Source organism: Fonsecaea multimorphosa (genome assembly GCF_000836435.1).
Source record: "Fonsecaea multimorphosa CBS 102226 unplaced genomic scaffold supercont1.3, whole genome shotgun sequence".
NCBI classification, from domain to species: domain Eukaryota; kingdom Fungi; phylum Ascomycota; class Eurotiomycetes; order Chaetothyriales; family Herpotrichiellaceae; genus Fonsecaea; species Fonsecaea multimorphosa.
The window spans coordinates 115178-133310 of record NW_015971637.1 but is presented as its reverse complement, the minus strand read 5'-3'; the positions used below and the strand labels follow the sequence as shown (position 1 = coordinate 133310).

Here is an 18133-nt window from a genome sequence, read left to right as displayed (position 1 = left end):
CAGTCCATATCCCGCTTGGGTTTGGACACGTCTTCAAGGAATGGCTGAAGAAGTAAGTGATCGTCGCTGCAAGGCCTAGTTCGCTCTTCGCCAGTTCATGGCACGCGCACATTTTACGTACACGGCGAGTTAGCCTTTGCCTTTTTCCTGCGCAGCTACTCTAATGCTCCCTCTTGGGTACCTAGGTATGCTTTGGGCCATGTCAGCTCTCTCTGATTGTACGTACACGGCGATAATCCCGTCAGAGATCAAGGCTTTTCGTGCAGCGGCACCAGCGACACAGGAACTGAAATTCACATTCTGTGCTTCGGCGGGCGCAGCCAACTCTATTGTGGAAACTATATGCATTCTAGAGACGCAGAACAGCTGCAGCCAGCCCATCGCTACTGTTCGCGGGCGTCGGCGCTAGTGCAAACTTGTGTCAATCTGGTGGTGATACGGTAATGCCTCCTTTCCTGTGCAGCCAATGCTGAAGCGAGAAAACGGCCTGGAGCAGGCAGAGGTACTATGCCACTACAGAGTACTCGCAATCGCGATGGGGGGTTTCGTCTCTACGAGGACTCGGAAATGCCGTTCGTCCTTTTGGACCAGGCTGGTGCCGGACTACGAGTAGCCAGCATGCAAATCTTGGGTAGGTGTTATACTCGCCGTCCATTTTTATCTTCCAGGTTGTTAGATCTTCTTGGTCGCCTACTGACGATCTTCAGCTGCGATGGACAACTCACTCCTAGAAGGATAATCTGCAAAGTATAAAGCTCTTGAGTCCCAACCTAGCACTCGGAAAACAGCCACTCCCTTTTCCTGGCAGCAGAAGACATATCCGCGCCGTTGAACATGTCGTACCTCCTCAACAAAGCCACCAGCGCTGCGAAAAGCGTCCAGAGCACCGTGGTCAGCACAACTCACCTCGAAAGCGTGACCAGCAAATTCGGGTTCGAAAGCGTCACCAGTGCCGTGACGAGTATAATCACCAGCAAGGATACCGGCCCCAAGCACAGATACTCCAGCTCGGCGCCCATCTCGGAGGGGAACAGCGTCAAATATCATGTCAGTGGATGCTCGTACTTTTGGGCTGTCTCTGAGGCGTTGGAGAAAGCTAAGGAGTCGGTTTGGATCCTCGGGTGTATGTATCCTTCCAAACTTCCTGCGAAAATCTTTCGAGTCTATCCAAATGATACGAGGCTGAATGACTGCGTCAGGGTGGGTTTCACCAGAAGTATATCTGAGGCGACCGCCCTCGGAGAATGAACAATACCGACTCGACCGGATGCTGCTGGCGGCTGCTGAACGGGGCGTCAAGGTCAACATTATTGTGTTTAAGGAGATTCCTCAAGTTATGTACCGTAAGTCTTGCGCCACCCATTTTGAGCTCATTCGTCTCCATTAAAGAGACCTGTACTGACATTTCGCTGCCATCGAAGTCTCCTCGCACCACACACAACGCGCACTGGAGGCGTTACACCCCAACATCGCTGTCTTCCGATATCCAGACCATTACACCGGCGCAAAAGGAGTGCTATCATCGACCAAGAGCCTGCTCCAGAACACAATAACCGGAGGCGCAGCAAACCTAGGCAAGGTATCCGACGAATCGTTGCAGAACCTATTCGCATTGGCCGGCGGACCGACCTTGCTCTGGGCACATCACGAGAAACTCGTCATCTGCGACCGACAAACTGTCTTTATGGGCGGTATCGACCTCTCCTATGGTCGGTGGGATACAATCCAACACCCGATCGCCGATGCTCATCCTGGAAACCTGGACGACATCGTTTTCCCGGGCCAAGACTACAACAATGCTCGAGTGATGGATTTCAAGAATCTCGATAACTGGGAGCACAACAAACTCAGTCGGCTGACGACATCGAGGATGGGCTGGCAGGACATCTCCATCAGCCTTTCCGGGCCGGCGGTTGTAGACCTTTGCAAGCATTTCATCGAACGCTGGAATTTCGTCCACAGCATGAAATACAACACGGGTCTCCCACGGGACTCGCGATACGAACGCATCCCACCAATCGCCGATCAACCTGCTCAGGGTGCATCGTCTCAACCCGCTGGTCCCATGGCATGCCAGCTCGTTCGCAGCATCGGCAGCTGGAGCGGCGGTCCATCCCTCGAGCACAGCGTGTACAACGCGTACATCAACATAATCGAGAAGAGCGAGCATTTCGTATACATTGAACAGCAATTTTTCATCACAGCGACGGGAACTTGGCTGGGAACGGTCTGGAACCGCGTCGGCGAAGCTCTTGTGCAACGAATCCTCCGCGCCGCCCAGGAGAAGAAGCGATACAAGGCAATTGTTATCTTACCCTCCGTACCAGCATTTCCGGGAGACCTGCAAGCTCTGATAACAGGCCATCCGCCGCGAGCGATCATGAAGCTGCAGTACAAGTCCATTTCTCGCGGTGGGTTTAGCATCATGGACAAGATCAGACGAGCCGGCGTCGATCCAAAGGAGTACATCAGATTCTACAACCTGAGGAACTATGACCGTATCAACGAAAGCGGAGTGATGCAGAAGGCCGAGCAGGCTAGTGGAGTCGAGTATAAACTTGCCAGCCAGGACCACGACGATATCGTGGATCCCTTCGGTTTGCGGGCGCAGAAAGAGATGGGCGAATTTGAAGGCGACAATGTCACTGCAAACCACGAGGCGTACCAGAAATATCAGAACGCCACGGATCATGCGCATAGCAGCTGGGACTCTGTCAGTTCATGTTATATGCTCGGTGGCACCGACATCCGCAAAGTCCCCTGGGTAGGCGGTGGCAATATCAAGGAAATCGACGCCTTTGTGAGCGAGGAGCTCTATGTGCACTCCAAGGTGCTGATCGCCGATGACCGGGTCGTGCTGTGCGGCTCGGCAAACCTAAACGACAGGTCTCTCAAAGGCAGTCGAGACTCGGAGATTGCGTTGGTAATCGAGGATCCGACGCCCATCGCTACGACGATGAACGGGCAGCCATTTCAAGCCAGTCGCTTTGCGGCCAGCATGCGCCGATACCTCTTCCGGAAACATCTGGGCTTGCTCCCTCCGCAGGACATGCGCAAGCCGGACGGACACTTCATGCCCGCCCCGGGCGACAACGAGTACGACTTTGGGTCCACGGAAGACGTCCTCGTCGCGGACCCGCTCAGCGACCGGTTCCTCGAGCACTGGAACGGCGTAGCGGAGCAGAACACGCTGGCGTTCCGCAAGGTCTTTGCGCCGATGCCGGACGACACGGCGCAAACCTGGCTGCAGTATCAGATGCTATTCTGGAAGCGGTTCACGGGGCCTGACGGCCTGCACATGGCCCAGTGGGGCCACGTCATGAAGGACAATTTCCCCGCAGGCGACGAAGGGGTCAGTGCCGTCAAGGACGAACTGGCCAAGATTAGGGGTACGCTGGTCGAGATGCCGCTCGAGTTCCTGGCCAAAACAGACATTCAGATCGAGGATCCGGGGTATAATATCATTACGCGGCAGGGGTATGTGTGATAACGCAGCGTCTAATGTGTATCGAGTGAATGAAGCCTATGAGGAGACTAGGATAGATGGATGGGCAGGGTCCGACAGATACCTAGGTATGTTACATCGCAAGGCTGCGATTACAAGGCTGCGCAGTTGCCTGCTTGGGCGCAGCATCTCAGCCGCAGACTGCAGGGCCACGTGGCGGCCATCATTTGGACTGCACGGACATGCTTCCTCCACAGCCTCACTTCGGTTTCTCTTGCCCTCCCCGCCTCACTCCCTGCCTCCCTGCTTCTTCCTCTTTCTGTCCATGTGTCTCCCTTTCCTCTCATCTCCATTCATTGTGTTTCTCATTCAGCGTCGTCCTCCTCGTCAAGCACAGCGACCATGACAGATCCGTTTTCCATTGTGACGGGGTTCGCTGGGTTGATATCGCTGGGCATTCAAGTGACTGAATCTCTTGTCGAGTTCTATGCTGCATATAAGGACCAAGATGCCAATGTGGCTCGTACAACTGCGAGGATTGAATCTCTCCTGACGCTTTTCCGGAGTCTCGACGCTGCGCTGAAGAAGCGGACATTTCAACCAGATGAGCAGGACCTGATCAAGAACATTGAGTCTTCGGTTCATACCTGTGAAGACATCATTCGAGAAATGCAAGATGAGTGCGCGAAACTAAGCAAAACTTCTGCCACTGATTTCAAGGGCGCTCTCAAAGTCGCGGGGCGACGAGTGGCGTATCCATTCCGCCAAAGCACTCTGCAGAAACTCGACGAGGATGTTGGCGAGATCCGGGATAACCTATCACTTGCCTTGGACGTGCTGCAGCTTAGAAACCAAAAGAAAGCCCAAGACGATATCGCCGAGCTCAAGCTGCTTCTCACGCTCGTGAATTCGGCACAGATCTCATCATCGGTTCGCGAGTGGCTCAAGGCGCCGGATGCGAGTGTCAACCACAATGCGGCGTGCGCGAAGCGACACCCAGGCACAGGCATGTGGTTCATCAATGGTCCGGAATTTACCACTTGGCTGAAGCAAGATGGTTCGTTCCTCTGGCTGAAAGGGCCCGCAGGATGCGGCAAGTCCGTGCTATGCGCTACTGCCATTCAACATACTTTCCGCCAGAAGAATTCCGTTGTGAACGCGGGCATTGCCTTTTTCTACTTCACTTTCAGTGAAAGTTCCAAGCAAGACGAGTCTGCAATGTTACGAGCTTTACTCTTACAGCTCTCCGGACAGCTCCCCAATGGGCAAGATATCCTTAGTCGATTACAGACTTCATCCCAAGCTGGCACACCTTCAACCCCCCTTTTGATCGAGCATCTCCGAGACGTCGCACAAAGATTCCAGCACGTGTATATCTTGCTGGACGCCTTGGATGAATCTCCGCGATATGGTAAACTGGACCAGGTCTTGAATGCACTGGAGACTATGAGGAACTGGTCACTTCCAGGATTGCACCTCCTAGTCACTAGTCGAGACGAACCAGAAATTCGTGATTCCCTCAATCCAGCTCATGAGCAAACGCTGATCATGCAGAATGCCGGAATTGATCAGGATATCAACGACTTTATCACCAGCCAGCTCGATGTCGATCCAAAACTCCGATGGTGTCACTTGCATCATGGACGCATCAAAAATGAGTTGGCTGGACGAGCTCAAGGCGTGTAAGTAGCCCACGGTCGACGGTGATAAGTTATTGGCTGATAAAGTTAGGTTCCGTTGGGTCGAATGCCAATTTGAATCTCTCAGGCGATGTCTTCGTAGCGAAAGACACCTCGATCGATGTCTCGCCTCATTACCGCGAGGTTTGGACGAGACATATGAGCGGATGCTGTCTAATATTGATGAAGACTCGATTGAGGAGGCACGACGGATTCTTACTCTGTTATGCTTCACAACCCGACCCCTAACAGTGCCGGAGCTTCTTGATGGAGTTGCTGTCGACCTTAATGAGCCTGCAGGACTGAATCGTGGACGTCGACTGCATGGTGAAGACGACATTCGCAATATCTGCCCAGGTCTGGTCGATATCAGGTTCGAGGGGACCCTTACTGGGAAGTACCCAAATGAGACGCGAGTTGTGAGGCCAGTTGTCCGTTTGGCTCACTTCTCGGTCCAAGAGTACCTGGAATCCGGTCGCATCACGGAAAAAAGGGCAGCCACTTTTGCGTTGCAAAGTGCTCCTGCCCACGCAGAGATTGCGCAAATATGCCTGGTGTATCTATTGGAACCTGAGTTGTTCAGTGGGCCATCAGATGAGTCGGTGGACAGCAAGCTTCCCTTGTGTCATTTTGCTAGCCGTTATTGGGTCGACCACTACAGAGCCGCCGGGTTCGTGGCATCCCGCTTGGATGAGCTAACTTTGAGACTTTTCCGCCGACCAGACTCTCTCCGCGCCTGGTTCAAATGGTATAACGAAACAATGCCCTTATACTATCGAGCCGAAGATGTTGAGAGTTATTATTTTTCCATTGCCTTGCCAGTTTTCTGTGCTTCCTTTCTCGGGCTTGATGAGGTTCTCTCTAAAATACTTGCCCTGGAAGACAGTGACAGTGAGAGACGAAATCTGATAAATACCGTGTTTGGTCCTGGGCCCACGTCTCCGCTGGCAGCAGCAGCACGAGGAGGTCATGACAAAGTGGTGTGCATGCTCCTCAGTGCAGGCGCAGATGTAAGCGTTGGAGATTACGAGGCACTGTCGGAGGCATCAAGCAAAGGTTACAAGAACATGGTCATAACACTTCTACATGCTGACCCATGCAAAGGAGGGCTTCATAGAGCACTTGTAGCTGCGTGTTTTTATGGGCGCACAGACGTCGTGAAACTACTCCTGGATGCTGGAGCAGATGCCAACGGCAGGAATCATAGCCGGGAGGCCCTATTACAGATAGCAGCTATGAAAGGCTCCAGGGATATAGTGGAGATACTATTGAGCGCCGGAGCAGATGTGAATACTGCGGTACACGGATATACAGCACTACAGCGAGCAGCGGAATATGGAGACACGGAAATGGTGAAGATGTTGTTGAGTGCCGGAGCAGATGTGAATGCTGTGGTGTTTGGATATGGAGCACTACATTATGCAATAAAAAATGGAGATACGGAAGTGATGAAGGTGTTGTTGAGTGCCGGAGCAGATATCAATGCTAGGAGACAGAGCTACGGGACTGCTCTGGATCATGCATTGATGGCCGGCAAATGGGATATAGTGGAGATTCTACTGGATGCTGGGGCAATCGACGACGAGGGCAAAGGCCGACGTGCCCTGGGAGATGGCTCTCGAGTCTCGCGAGCAAGGTTCTGCTGAAGGACTGTCCGACTTCGAGGACAGTGAGGCGTGAATGGAAAAGAGCGGGAAAGAACCTACGTATATGGGGAGTGATGATCTGAGAGTCATCAGGGCCATGTTGGGCCGTTGAACCCGTTTCTTCTGGACCAGTACTGCGGAATCGAGACACCTGTGTACCAATCATGAGCATCCTTGCTCTTTATACGCAGGTCTCCTCCATATTGTTCTCCCGCTAATGGCCAGCTTGCGTCTCTCGCACATCTTGAGCTCGGACATCTCTCACATAACTCGGCAACAAACGTGTGTCTGCATCTGTCCCAACTCAAGGATCTCATGGCAAGTAGAGATCGGACAGTCGCCACGGGCAATCATGTAATGAAAAGAGCTTGGGCCGGAGCAGACCAATCCACGCTGCAGGCAAGTCGATTCCGAGTACAGACAAGGTGGCACTGAATGCAAACAGGAAGACAGAGAGGATGCGCTGCGCATAGTAAGTCGGAACAGACCAGAGCACCAGCAAGACGAACCCGGACGTGATGGCTGTCGATCTCCACAGGATCACACGGCCCAGGACCCCATCAAGCAGAGCGGGATCGGAGCCGGGACCGCGTTGGCGGTACCACACCGCCCAGTGCGGGTAGAACCACCACTTGATCAGCAATCCGTCGTGGAGGACGAAGAAGCCGGCCATCGACACCCCCCACATCAGCAGCGTGGCTCGGGGACTCCACCACCACAGCCGCGTTTGGGAGCAGCATAGCTGGAGAGCCAGGAGCAGGACCGTCAGCATGTGCAGGTTGCACAGCAGGACACAGAGCACGGGCAGTCTCGGCTCGCAGCCGATCCGTCGCGCAACGCTTTCCAGGAATGCGTTGTAGTCGACGAGCGTGTGGAGGTCGGGGCTGAGAGAGTAGTACTCGCGCGAGGCTGCGGCGTCGCGCTGCGCCCGCGCCGAGTAATCGGCTGGAAGCTGCCTCTCTCCTCGGAGCAGCAGCGCAATGTATCGGCTCAGCATCTCGGCCATGACCGGCACGCCGCCCTGGTGAGGGCGCGCGTACCCCACAAAGAAGAGGCAGTGGCCCAGTCCCTCGGGGAAGCAGTGCAGATACCACGAGCGGGGGTTTGATGACAACGGGATCTGTTGTTTCTCAGGCAGATGAATCCATGGAAACTCGACACGGAAGCCGGTGCAGAGAACAACGACGTCGAACTCGCGCCGCTGGGTCTGGCCGTCGTCGGCCAATGGAAACTCGCATCTCCGTCCGCGGGCGGAGATGGACGGCGCGACAACCACCTCGATCTTGCCGTCATGCAGCGCCTCGCACATGCGCTGGTTCTTGGTGACATACGTGGCTTGATCGTTTCGCACAAATGCCGACGCCGTGCTGGCCAGCGACATGCGTGACAGCGTGCCGTTCAGCACGGGCGTGCGCCAGAGCAGCCTGCGGAAGACGCCGTACGTGTACACATTCTGGGCGGCGCTCATGCGGTTCGTCGTGGCGGCCTCGAGGAAGCCGTTGGCCGGGAAGTCGACGGTCATGTTGGCTTGCACCTGTTCCATCTCGTTCTTCTTGTTGAGGTAACGCGGGCCGACGCAAACGGGACGGCGCAGCCACACGGTGACATTGGGCGACAGCTCCCCCAGCTCGGCGGCGATGTCTGCGCCGCTCTCCCCGCCGCCGACCACTAACACTCTCAGCTTCTTCTCCGAGACCTCTTGCTTGAACGCTTCGTCGTACTCTGACGAGTGGATTACTCGGCCCTCGAACCCGGACAGCCCTGCGGGTCGTGCATTGGGGAGCCCGTTCGACCCGGTGGCGACGATGAGCGCGTCCGCCTGCAGATAAAACGTGGATTGCTCCTGCTCTTGCTCTGGACCGGTCTGGCTGTTGTTCTGGATTTCCAAAGACCACTGCCCGTCACTCTCCAAGATCGCGCTGCGCACCTCGGCGTGGTATCTGATATGGCGCTCGAGGTCGAAATGCCGCGCGTATTCGTGGAGATAGTGTAGGTATTCCGCGGCCGTCGAGTAATGCAGTCTCGTCGGATCCGGGAAGTCGGAGAAGGCCATGGCCCAGTTGCTGATGGTGAGGTGCAGGTTTGGGTATGCTGTTGCACTGGCAAACACGCCGCCCAGCCGTCCCGATCGTTCGAGCAGGACTGCCTCGTGGCCGCTCTCGATCATCTCCTTGAGCGCCACCAGCCCGCATGGGCCGGCTCCCACGATCACAACACGTTTCATGGCGACAAGAAAGGCGGAAAAAAGAACAGTTCTGAGAAGGGTACAATGCTGAAAGAATCACAGAACAAGATCAAAGTCGTTCAAGGGTAAAGAATGACACAGTGGCCCGAAACGAAGAGGAAAACTCTACCTATGGCGCACATCAGGATCTCTCACATTGAGGAGCAGGGCGCAGCCAGGGCCAGGGGGCCCCGTCGTCGCCACTCTTGTCGATCTAGAATAGTATAGACACAAGGGCCATATCATCGAAGAGACGGGGTTCCAGGCTCTATCCATACAACAATGTGATGCAACACTGATTGACTTCAGGGTGGCCCCCCCAGAAAAACCGGCTAGAAGCCTGAAATGACGCTGCGAAGCGTAGGGTACAGGGGATCCAACGATGCTAGCGTCTGGATAGTCTGAGGCATCTCTCGATCGGAGCGAAACCATCAGGGGACAGCTAGCGCCGCCATACCATAGGCTACCATCCAGCAAACTGCAAAGATTCCTCACTTGATTACTTGCAGACAAACTTCGACGATACTAGTTCAGCCCTAATCGGCGACTGGGCGCTCCTGCTTCCATATGAGTTAGATCTTAGGGCTAGGAGTATGTACCTACAGACAAACAAGGTTCTTCGCGCTTCTCGGGCCACAGGTCTAGGCCATCTCATTCCTCGTTGCACAACTGAAGCGACCCTCGAAAAAAGCAACTAAGTATCGGAACGTAGAGCCCCCGAGGGTGAAAGCGAGATGCACGCGGATTCCGAGTTCATTCTATCTCGATCGAACGCTGGCCCTGAGTCACTCGATTTGACTCGACGCGAGGTTTTCGGACATAGGCTATTGACATCAGTGATCAGTGTTTCCGGGCTCGAATCGGGAGAGCTCTGCTCGACAATCCACCTGGGTTTACGTAAAATCGCAGCTCCCTCCATGTACGAGTACTCCAGCCAGCAAGACAGCCAGCAAGCATGCATGTCATGATCGCCTCCACTCACTACTCAGTACACGCACCCTCACTCGTCAAGCGGCATTGCGGGCCGCCATGCTGGGGTGCCTGTATCTCTCGTCTCGGGTGGATCTACGAGTAGCCATAACAATATGGAAACGGGAAACGGGATTACCCGATCAGGACACAGATTGTGTTTTTTGATTGGCCAGCTCGGCTACGTGCGCAAATATTGACTTTCAGGATAGTCCATACTCCATACTCCCAGATATATTTCTAATACTCGTACTAGTTCGGTAGGGTATCCACGATTAGGTACTCGAGCTGAATACCCTCTTACATTCACCATGGTATAACCCACCTCCCCGCGCCGGGACCCCATCGTCAGCTTACAGGAGATTCGCCGGATACATAGTGCATAAGTCACTCGCCTGATCTTGCCTTGTGGGGCGGGTATACGGGTAGATCCTGCCGCTCTCGCTGCTGAAGGCTGAAGCACACGAGCTCTCGAGGGCCGCATTTGTCATCCATCGTGTCCGATGGGCGACAGTGTTGGCCCTTACGAAGAGGTGAATTGGGAGACAGATGCCCGTCACAAGGTGTATGTTATTCTCTTAATATGGTTTCGATACTACTCGTAGAGACTGTATGCCGTGCGACTAATCGGGCCCGTATGAGCAGGATGAGGATCTAGACCCCAGACTTGGATCGGCCTCCAAGGGGCGAGCCTGTTCTATGGATCATACACCTATCTACCGAGTACTAGTAGGTACTCCTTCCCCCCACCCGTACGTACGAGTGTTGTCTTCTTGTGGGCCTGAGCGAGTATACTCGCAGATATTGGCGGTGACTGGGTCGGCCGGTGTATTCCTGCAATACTTGCTTGGTTCCCGGGGAAGGTTCCCTGGTCCCGATCTCCCTTCAGATCCCCGACGAATACTACTGCGGAGTACATGTGTGCCTGGCTGGTTTTTGGTTGTGAATAGCATTATTACTCCACACACCACATGCCACAACAGGAGAGAGATTCGTCCTCAGCTCGTACATAAGGATTCCGTAATGGTCGGCGTGAAGGCACTCTCTCATAGGGCGCCAAAAGTTCCTTTGTTACTCGCGAACTGGTTCCCCTCCTCGTTCGACCCTGCAGAAGAAGAGACCCTATCATGCCATCGTCCAAGGCTGACAAGCCTGCTGCGCAGCTCCGCGAGGTTCTGGCCCTCCTCTCAGCCGCGGTGGAGAGCCTAGCCTCGGAATGGGAATCATCCCCGGGCCATGATGACGCTGCCGCTTCCGCTACCGATACCGAGAATGCTGCCGCCGCCACCACCACAACCAAAAACACCAACACCGTGTCACATGCCGAGAATGATGCGGTCAAGGTCATCATTGCCGCATTGGGTTCGATCGAGAGCCTCGTTCTAGACCCGCACACTCGCCTGCTGAACCTGTCCATGTCCTATCTTATCGCTCGAGCCTTGCATGTCGCCGCCGAGCATGGTGTCGCCGAATTGCTTGCCCGCGCCGAGCAGGGCGGAGTCAGCGCTGTCCAGTTGGCCAAAGAGACTGGCATAGAAGAGGGGAAGCTCTGTATGTTTTTTTCTCAAGCATCTCCACGTGATGTAGTAGTGGCTCGCTGAACGATGGGCAAACTGCCATAGGTCGCGTCATGCGAACGTTGACGTCGCACCATGTCTTCCAGGAGATTGAGGAAGGCTGTTTTGCCAATAATCGCATCTCTCAGGCACTTGTCGGCGACGCTGCCTTTCAAGCAAACATTGTCATGAAGTAAGTTGTTTTCGCTCCGCGCTCTGCCAGATCAAGACTGGTAGAGGAGGAGGAAAGCCCAGCGAACAGCGGAGACGCTCGTCAGCCAGAAGGCGCCCAATCGTGTAGTACTCTTTTTGACCATTCCCAGAGGCCAGCTCCAGTATACCGCCAGCGACTTCCTCCCACAAGCTCTAGTAAACCCGGCAACTAGGGACAGTCACGACCCGAGGAAGACGGCCTTTCAGCAGGCTGTGGGCACGAAACTGTCTCTGTTCGAGTGGATGAACGAGTTGGTGCCCGAGTCCGAGGTGAATTGGCGGCCTCGAGCGGTGCGCAAACATCCATGCGAGGAGGATGATGATGATAATGGACCACTGAAATCCCATGTCTCCAGCCAGAAGATGGTCCCTCGCCCTGAAAAACAACTCTTCAATCTTGCAATCAGCGGCCAGGGCAAAGGGACCGAAAAATATTGCGTGCTGGACTTTCCTTGGCAGGACCTGCAGGATGGTGCAACGGTTGTGGACGTTGGTGGCGGGATTGGCAAGTCTTCAACTTTCCACACTCTGTGTCAATGTACCTGGGAGCGTCTTGGATTAACAATCTTCAGGTTCATTCTGCATGCAGCTCCACGCCTACCACCCTAATCTCAGCCTGATTGTCCAAGACCGAGAGCATGTGATCCAACAAGCAATCGCCGTGTGGGAGACCAAGCATCCGTCTGCCGTTGCTGACGGCCGAGTCACGTTAGCGCCGCATGATTTTTTCCAGAAAAACCCAGTAGTAGGTGCTGAGATATACTGGTTACGATATATTATGTAAGTAGCTCTGGACAATTTGGACATCCGTGGCTAATGCTTATCGCAAACGCAATCAGCCACGATTGGGCAGACAATGAAGCCATCGCCATCCTGTCGCGGGTCGCAGAATCAATGAGTCCAAGCTCCCGCATCCTGATCGCGGAGATCTTGATGAACACCACCTTACCTTCGAACAAGCTCAAGTCGGCCCCTGAGCCGCTGCTGGCGAATTACGGTGTGGCAATGGCTCCCGCACACATGATGGACTTGAATATGATGATGATGACGAATGGGAGGGAGAGGACCCCGGCTGAATTTGAGCGTATTGTGCAAGCAGCTGGGTTGGTGATGGACAAGATCTGGGAGTGCCGGGGTCCCTTGAGCATCATTGAGTGTCGTTTAGCCTGATTGCACGAGCATGGTCAAGTTGTAACGGTATGTCAGCCTGAAGCTTGTACAAGATCATGATTGAGACGGTCCCAGAGTATTTGCACCATATTGTGGCGGGGTCAACTAGACATAAGACGGCGGTGGCTCCCTTTCCAGTCGGAATGAAGGGGAACCTTGCTGTCAGCTCAAGTTGAAGACTTAGGCCAGGTACCGCACTAGTGCCACTGCCCTTGTTAGTTTGTTCGGCTGGCGATGCTTCTCTCTCTTCTCTGGGAGGGCTGGAATATGTAGCTCTTCCGTATTGGTGAGAGAGAGCTGGATGCGTTGAGTCTTCCATTGATGTGTATCGATGTGTACAAGGCGGTATCTCGAGAGAAGGATGGCAGATAAAAGTCCGTGCTATTATGCTTCTGAGAGGAATGGTAAGTCCAGTCACACGGGCCTTGGGACTCTGGGATCTGGAAAAGTCGATTATCGAGGATCTTCTCCGATTGAGAGGACTCCGTTATGTTAGAAGGGGGAGGGGCGTTGTTGGGAAAATTGACTTCTCAACAACCACACACCTATCCAAGAAACCTTCGAGTTGAAGTAGAAGGTGGGTTGCTTTTTCACATGAACCCGTCATCTTGAACCATACCCTTATTTTAGTTTCAAACATTCAAATCCACAGGCTCGCCCTTCTTCAACGGGCCAAAGCATTTCTTCCACAACTCATTCTCCTCGCCCAGGAAATAGTGCAGATCGAGTTGGTGCATGCCGGCCTCATCGTCAGCCATGCCTTCCAGCTGCGAAATGACATTTCCGAGCCCAAAAGCCTTGCCTACACTCTGCGTCGTGCCGGCCTCCAGCATGACATGCACCACGTGGACGTGAAGATGGTAGTACGTGGGCTGGTAGTGAAGGTAGCACTTGACCTCGTCAGCGTCGATCTGACCCTGACCGACGTTTGCAATGGCAGCGGCGACGATCTGCTCGCGCATAGTCTTGAGCCAGGGGACGTGCTTCCTCCTCAGGTCTCTCAGGGACCAGATGTCGCGCCTCTGCACGAGCGCGAGCAGGTGCATCCCCTCGACGGTTTTGCGGTCCCAGTTCAAATCCGGCAGCAGCAGAAAACCCGTCTTGGACGGAGAGTCCCAATCGACGCGTGCCAGGACGTCTTCTTGCTCTGTGCGCCCTTCAAGGATGTTGAACACCCAGTCGAGCCGCCCCGCGGCGCGTTGGCGCGCCATGTACGGTTGGATGTGCGTCGCGTAGATGTGCGGCGTCTCGGTGACCATGCGCACTCTCTGGGCCGAGTATTTCCGCACATGCTGTGACGAGCATGGGTAGATCAGGTTGAGTTTGAAGTCTGGGATGATCGGGGGTAACCGGGTCGCTGGTGATGATGGTGATATTGACGAGGCGCTGGTGGAAGATGGAGATGATTCAGTTGACCGGTTTGCCATGTACCACCGATAAATGTCGTTGGCGCCGAGGTTGGTGGTGTTGATAAGAGATTTCAGGAGGCTTGACACGAGGTCTGGCTCCGTGGGGAATGCTGCTCGTTCGAGAGTGATGAGCGCCGGCAGCTCAGCAATGCTGCCGAGCAGAGAGATCCGTCGCCCATTTTGGTCTAGACCTCACGATCTCGCGTCAGAGTTGGGGTTGTGGCCAAGTGGAAAAGCAAGCAACTTATTCAGAAGTATACAAATCGACAGCGCCTGCGTCGTCGGATGCGTAATGAAAGCGGTCGTATCTCTCACCTTGATTGAGCACCCTCTCGAGCTTGAACCGAGGCACAAGTGCTTCGGCCTCAGCCTTGGTTTCCGGCTGCGGTGTAGACATGATACATCATCTGGAGAAAGGAGATTCAACTTCTGAATATCGCACTCGAAAGAAAAGTGTGTTATCCACTGCTAAATCTTGAGTGGGTATGGCGCCCCAAAAGCCTCGGACTCGGTGGAACTCTTGTGCCCTTGGAAAGCACGCAAGGCTTCCAGTTCAAGACCTCGACTGCAGCGGTATGCACTGTCGAAGTGATTCGAGAGTCCAAAGGCCGGGACCACACACGTACCTGGGTCAACGGTCGTCGCAGACGGTTCGGCTGGGGACAAGATGAAAAACGCTCCAGGCGGTGTGATGCCAAGCAACAGACCGGCGACCCCTGGATGAAGTTCGCCGACGCCGGATGACGTCGGCAACGAGGCTGACTTCTCCGTGGTCTTGGCGAAGGGCTGAAGTCGGCGAGGCTGAGAACAGTATCAAGGTCTGTGTTTAATCTGCGAGAGAGAGATGCGCATCGAGGGAGGATAAGACCTCTTACAGTTTCCTCTACTTCTCGGAGGATCCGACACTGGTCGGATCTTCATGGCTTCTTTCAACTAAATCAATTTTCTTGTCAGATTCTAAGAGTTCTCTGTGCGTGATGCCTCTTTAAATCTCTATGACCGAGAAAGATTTTTTTTACACGCCTGCTCGAGCTCTATTATGGTCATGTAAGAGGCCCTTTAGGATCACATCTATGTAATTTTTCCAACAACTTTCTGCGTTCTGCCCAACAAACCCCCGTCATAAATGGACAGGGAATTTTCTCCTGATTTTACCGCCATGCCTAACAACAAATTAGTGCAAAGAGCCCTCACAGGGTATGCCCGATATATCATACCTGTAAAATACCATGGGAATGGGAATCATGGCCAAGGCCAAAAGGCCCAATAGAGTATTGCCCCAGCCCAAGCCCAAGCTCTGATAGAGCGGTGGCCCAGCAAGGGGCAAGAATGCCGCGAAGAGCGAACGCATGATTGTTGGGGCAGCAACAGCGGAGGCTGCATGAAGCGGGAAAGCGTCGACCATATAGGTCTGCAATGGAAGGAAGAGCCCGAGCATGCCAATACCGAAAGGCACGGTGCCCACAATAGCCGAGACCCTGGTCGGGCAGGGTGAGTCAGTCTTGGTCCAGTCTGGGCCTCTTCGATGCTGGGAAAACACTGACCAATGAGCGCGTTTGTCTGTTACCCAGCCATACCATATCAGAGACATCGGCAGCATGATTCCGCAGTACGTTGTCGTGGCCAGTCGCATTTCAGCTGAAAAGCGTCAGTTTGACACGGAAAGTACGTGCGGAAGGGCGATATCCTCACGCTCGAAGACCCCATTGTTCTTCTTCATAAGCTTGACGACTTGTGCGTCGTTGTACTTGATCAAAGCAAATAAAGAAATCTGATGAGGCGGTGCGGTTAGAAAGATGTCTCGAGAAGGGGTCAAGCTGGCAATGCGCACAAATGTCCCTATTCCGACTGCGTGGATGGTCAGCTATCAGATCGTGACCACTAGTATGGAACGCAGGGTGAAGACTCACGGCCAAGGTATGAGAGGCCGGTGAGCTGGAGAGACCAGCCGTACGCGTCTTCAAAAACGGTTGGGAGTGTGGTGAACATTAGATCTGCATCGTGATCAGTCCAAGAACAAGCATTTTGTCAATCACGGTGGAAAGTAAGAGCGCTCACACAGCAAGGCATAGGCAGTCGCAACATAGATGCTGATGAATAAGACAATTGGGGATTTGGCCAGCAGCTAAGGTCAAAATCAGCCAGCATTCCGATCGTCTTCTTGTCAAGACTTAACTTCAGTGGCCTGACCAAGCTGACTTTCAACAGTTCATGAGCAGACATGCGGTGTTGAACTGCTGACACCAGCTCAGATCTCCCAAGCGTCTTCCTCATCTTTCGTACTTTTCGCTCCAGAAGGACGACTGCGTTGGATTCCTGCATGAACAGCGTGATGACTGCGGTGGTAGATCCAGCACAAAGCACCAGGATCCAGTATGACTGGGGTCGATATTAGCGAGAATGTTTCCCAATCTTCAACAAATGGCCAGGAATGGCGTACCCATCGCCAACTCAGGTATTCCGTGATAAACCCTCCACAAATTGGTCCCACTGCGACTTTGCGTCAGTCTTTGAAACAATACAGGTCTAAGTATTACCGCCCACCTATAGGACCGAGAGATTGGCTTCCCACAATGATGGCCGAACCAAAAGCTCGTCTTTCGACGGGATAGAGATCTCCCACGACGGCGGGCGAGATGGTGATGATGGCTGATCCACCGACTCCAGCCAGAAACCGCATCACGATGAGACTCGGCATGTCGGGCGCGAAGCTACATCCCAGGAGCCAGGCCATGAATATCCAGGACGATATCATGACCACTGGATATCGACCGTAGATCTCAGAGAGAGGCGCCAGAAACAACGGACCGATGGCATAACCGAGGACGTAGATGGTGATCATGAGAGATCCAAGTACTTGAGACGACTCGTGTAAGTCCTTCATCGTACTTTCTATACCTGGAGCACATAATGAGGATGCCATGGGGCTTGGGGCTCAAGTCAGCAACCCATTTGGCGATTGTCCAGCCCGCTATTCCGTGTGTCCCAAGAAACGCACCTGATTGTCGCCATGGTGGCCATCTGCAACATCAAAAAGTCTCGTTTCTTCCTGTTCCAATTTCTGAAAGTGGTAGGTTAACAAATGAATCCCAACGGCCATCAGAGGTATAGGCCTCGCTCACTTCGGGTTAGCAGGGTCGTCTACTGCATCCCAGCCAACGATGTCTCTCTCCAAATCCATCAACGGTACCGAATTGTGTGCTAACGGCCTCCCTGCCACGGGTACCTCGACCGCCTTCTCCTGTAAGTCGACAGTGCCATCTGGGGCAACCACCCCGAGAGCTTGTTGATCGTAGCATTCGGATTGGGAGACTTCTGGAACGCCGTCTGTCTTGGTCATCGTGTCTGGTCTAAGGAGACAAGAGACAAGAAACCTACACACCTTGGAAGGAAAAGTCACATCGACTCGTATCCCGAGTCATGCAATTTGTCCATTCTACCTTGGGCTGGTGCAGTCGACCTAAAAAAAGGCAGAGTCAGGTATTTCCCCCCATCGACAGCCCTCGGTACCTGCCCACAGTCGTGATTGGTAGAGATGTTGAAGTCTCAAAATTAAGCCTCGGCTGTGGTGCCGATTCTCCGGATGTGGATGCTTACCATCTGAGAATAGGGGAGGCAACGCCGTGTTAATTCTGTTTGTGTCGGTCGATTAAAGCTCTAAGTGTTCCAGTCTAAGGTAGAAGACAGGATATGGATAAGGAAAGGCGTAAGAGAAGGGAAGAAACTCGTTGACATTCCATCATGTGAACACGACTGTCTTGTTACGGAACAGACCCCGGGTAGGGCCAGGGTACGCTGCGAACGAAGGAAGGTCAACCGAAC

General features: G+C 53.8%; 6 protein-coding genes across 6 annotated transcripts; 3 read left to right on the top strand and 3 right to left on the bottom strand.

Annotated features, from left to right (window-relative positions):
- Positions 1-834: 834 nt before the first annotated feature.
- Z520_01833 (uncharacterized protein) lies at positions 835-3487 on the top strand (the record flags this gene model as incomplete). The annotated part of the gene is made up of 3 exons (XM_016772347.1): positions 835-1123; positions 1200-1343; positions 1422-3487. The coding sequence occupies 3 exons, from the start codon at positions 835-837 to the stop codon at positions 3485-3487; spliced, it is 2499 nt and encodes an 832-aa protein (XP_016635817.1).
- Positions 3488-3847: 360 nt separating this feature from the next.
- On the top strand, positions 3848-6770 carry Z520_01832 (uncharacterized protein; the record flags this gene model as incomplete). The annotated part of the gene is made up of 2 exons (XM_016772346.1): positions 3848-5127; positions 5177-6770. 2 exons carry the CDS (start codon positions 3848-3850, stop codon positions 6768-6770), a joined length of 2874 nt encoding a protein of 957 aa, XP_016635816.1.
- A 313-nt stretch (positions 6771-7083) lies between these two features.
- Z520_01831 (uncharacterized protein) lies at positions 7084-8994 on the bottom strand (the record flags this gene model as incomplete). The annotated part of the gene is made up of 1 exon (XM_016772345.1): positions 7084-8994. One exon carries the CDS (start codon positions 8992-8994, stop codon positions 7084-7086), a length of 1911 nt encoding a protein of 636 aa, XP_016635815.1.
- Positions 8995-11090: 2096 nt separating this feature from the next.
- Positions 11091-12902, top strand: Z520_01830 (uncharacterized protein; the record flags this gene model as incomplete). Its single annotated transcript, XM_016772344.1, has 5 exons — positions 11091-11514; positions 11586-11712; positions 11843-12264; positions 12305-12512; positions 12572-12902. The coding sequence occupies 5 exons, from the start codon at positions 11091-11093 to the stop codon at positions 12900-12902; spliced, it is 1512 nt and encodes a 503-aa protein (XP_016635814.1).
- Positions 12903-13534: 632 nt separating this feature from the next.
- On the bottom strand, positions 13535-14708 carry Z520_01829 (uncharacterized protein; the record flags this gene model as incomplete). Its single annotated transcript, XM_016772343.1, has 2 exons — positions 13535-14496; positions 14627-14708. 2 exons carry the CDS (start codon positions 14706-14708, stop codon positions 13535-13537), a joined length of 1044 nt encoding a protein of 347 aa, XP_016635813.1.
- Positions 14709-15462: 754 nt separating this feature from the next.
- Positions 15463-17651, bottom strand: Z520_01828 (uncharacterized protein; the record flags this gene model as incomplete). The annotated part of the gene is made up of 11 exons (XM_016772342.1): positions 15463-15474; positions 15540-15789; positions 15850-15949; positions 16004-16082; positions 16205-16305; positions 16370-16436; positions 16502-16690; positions 16752-16801; positions 16856-17238; positions 17310-17372; positions 17434-17651. 11 exons carry the CDS (start codon positions 17649-17651, stop codon positions 15463-15465), a joined length of 1512 nt encoding a protein of 503 aa, XP_016635812.1.
- Between the last annotated feature and the right edge of the window lie 482 nt (positions 17652-18133).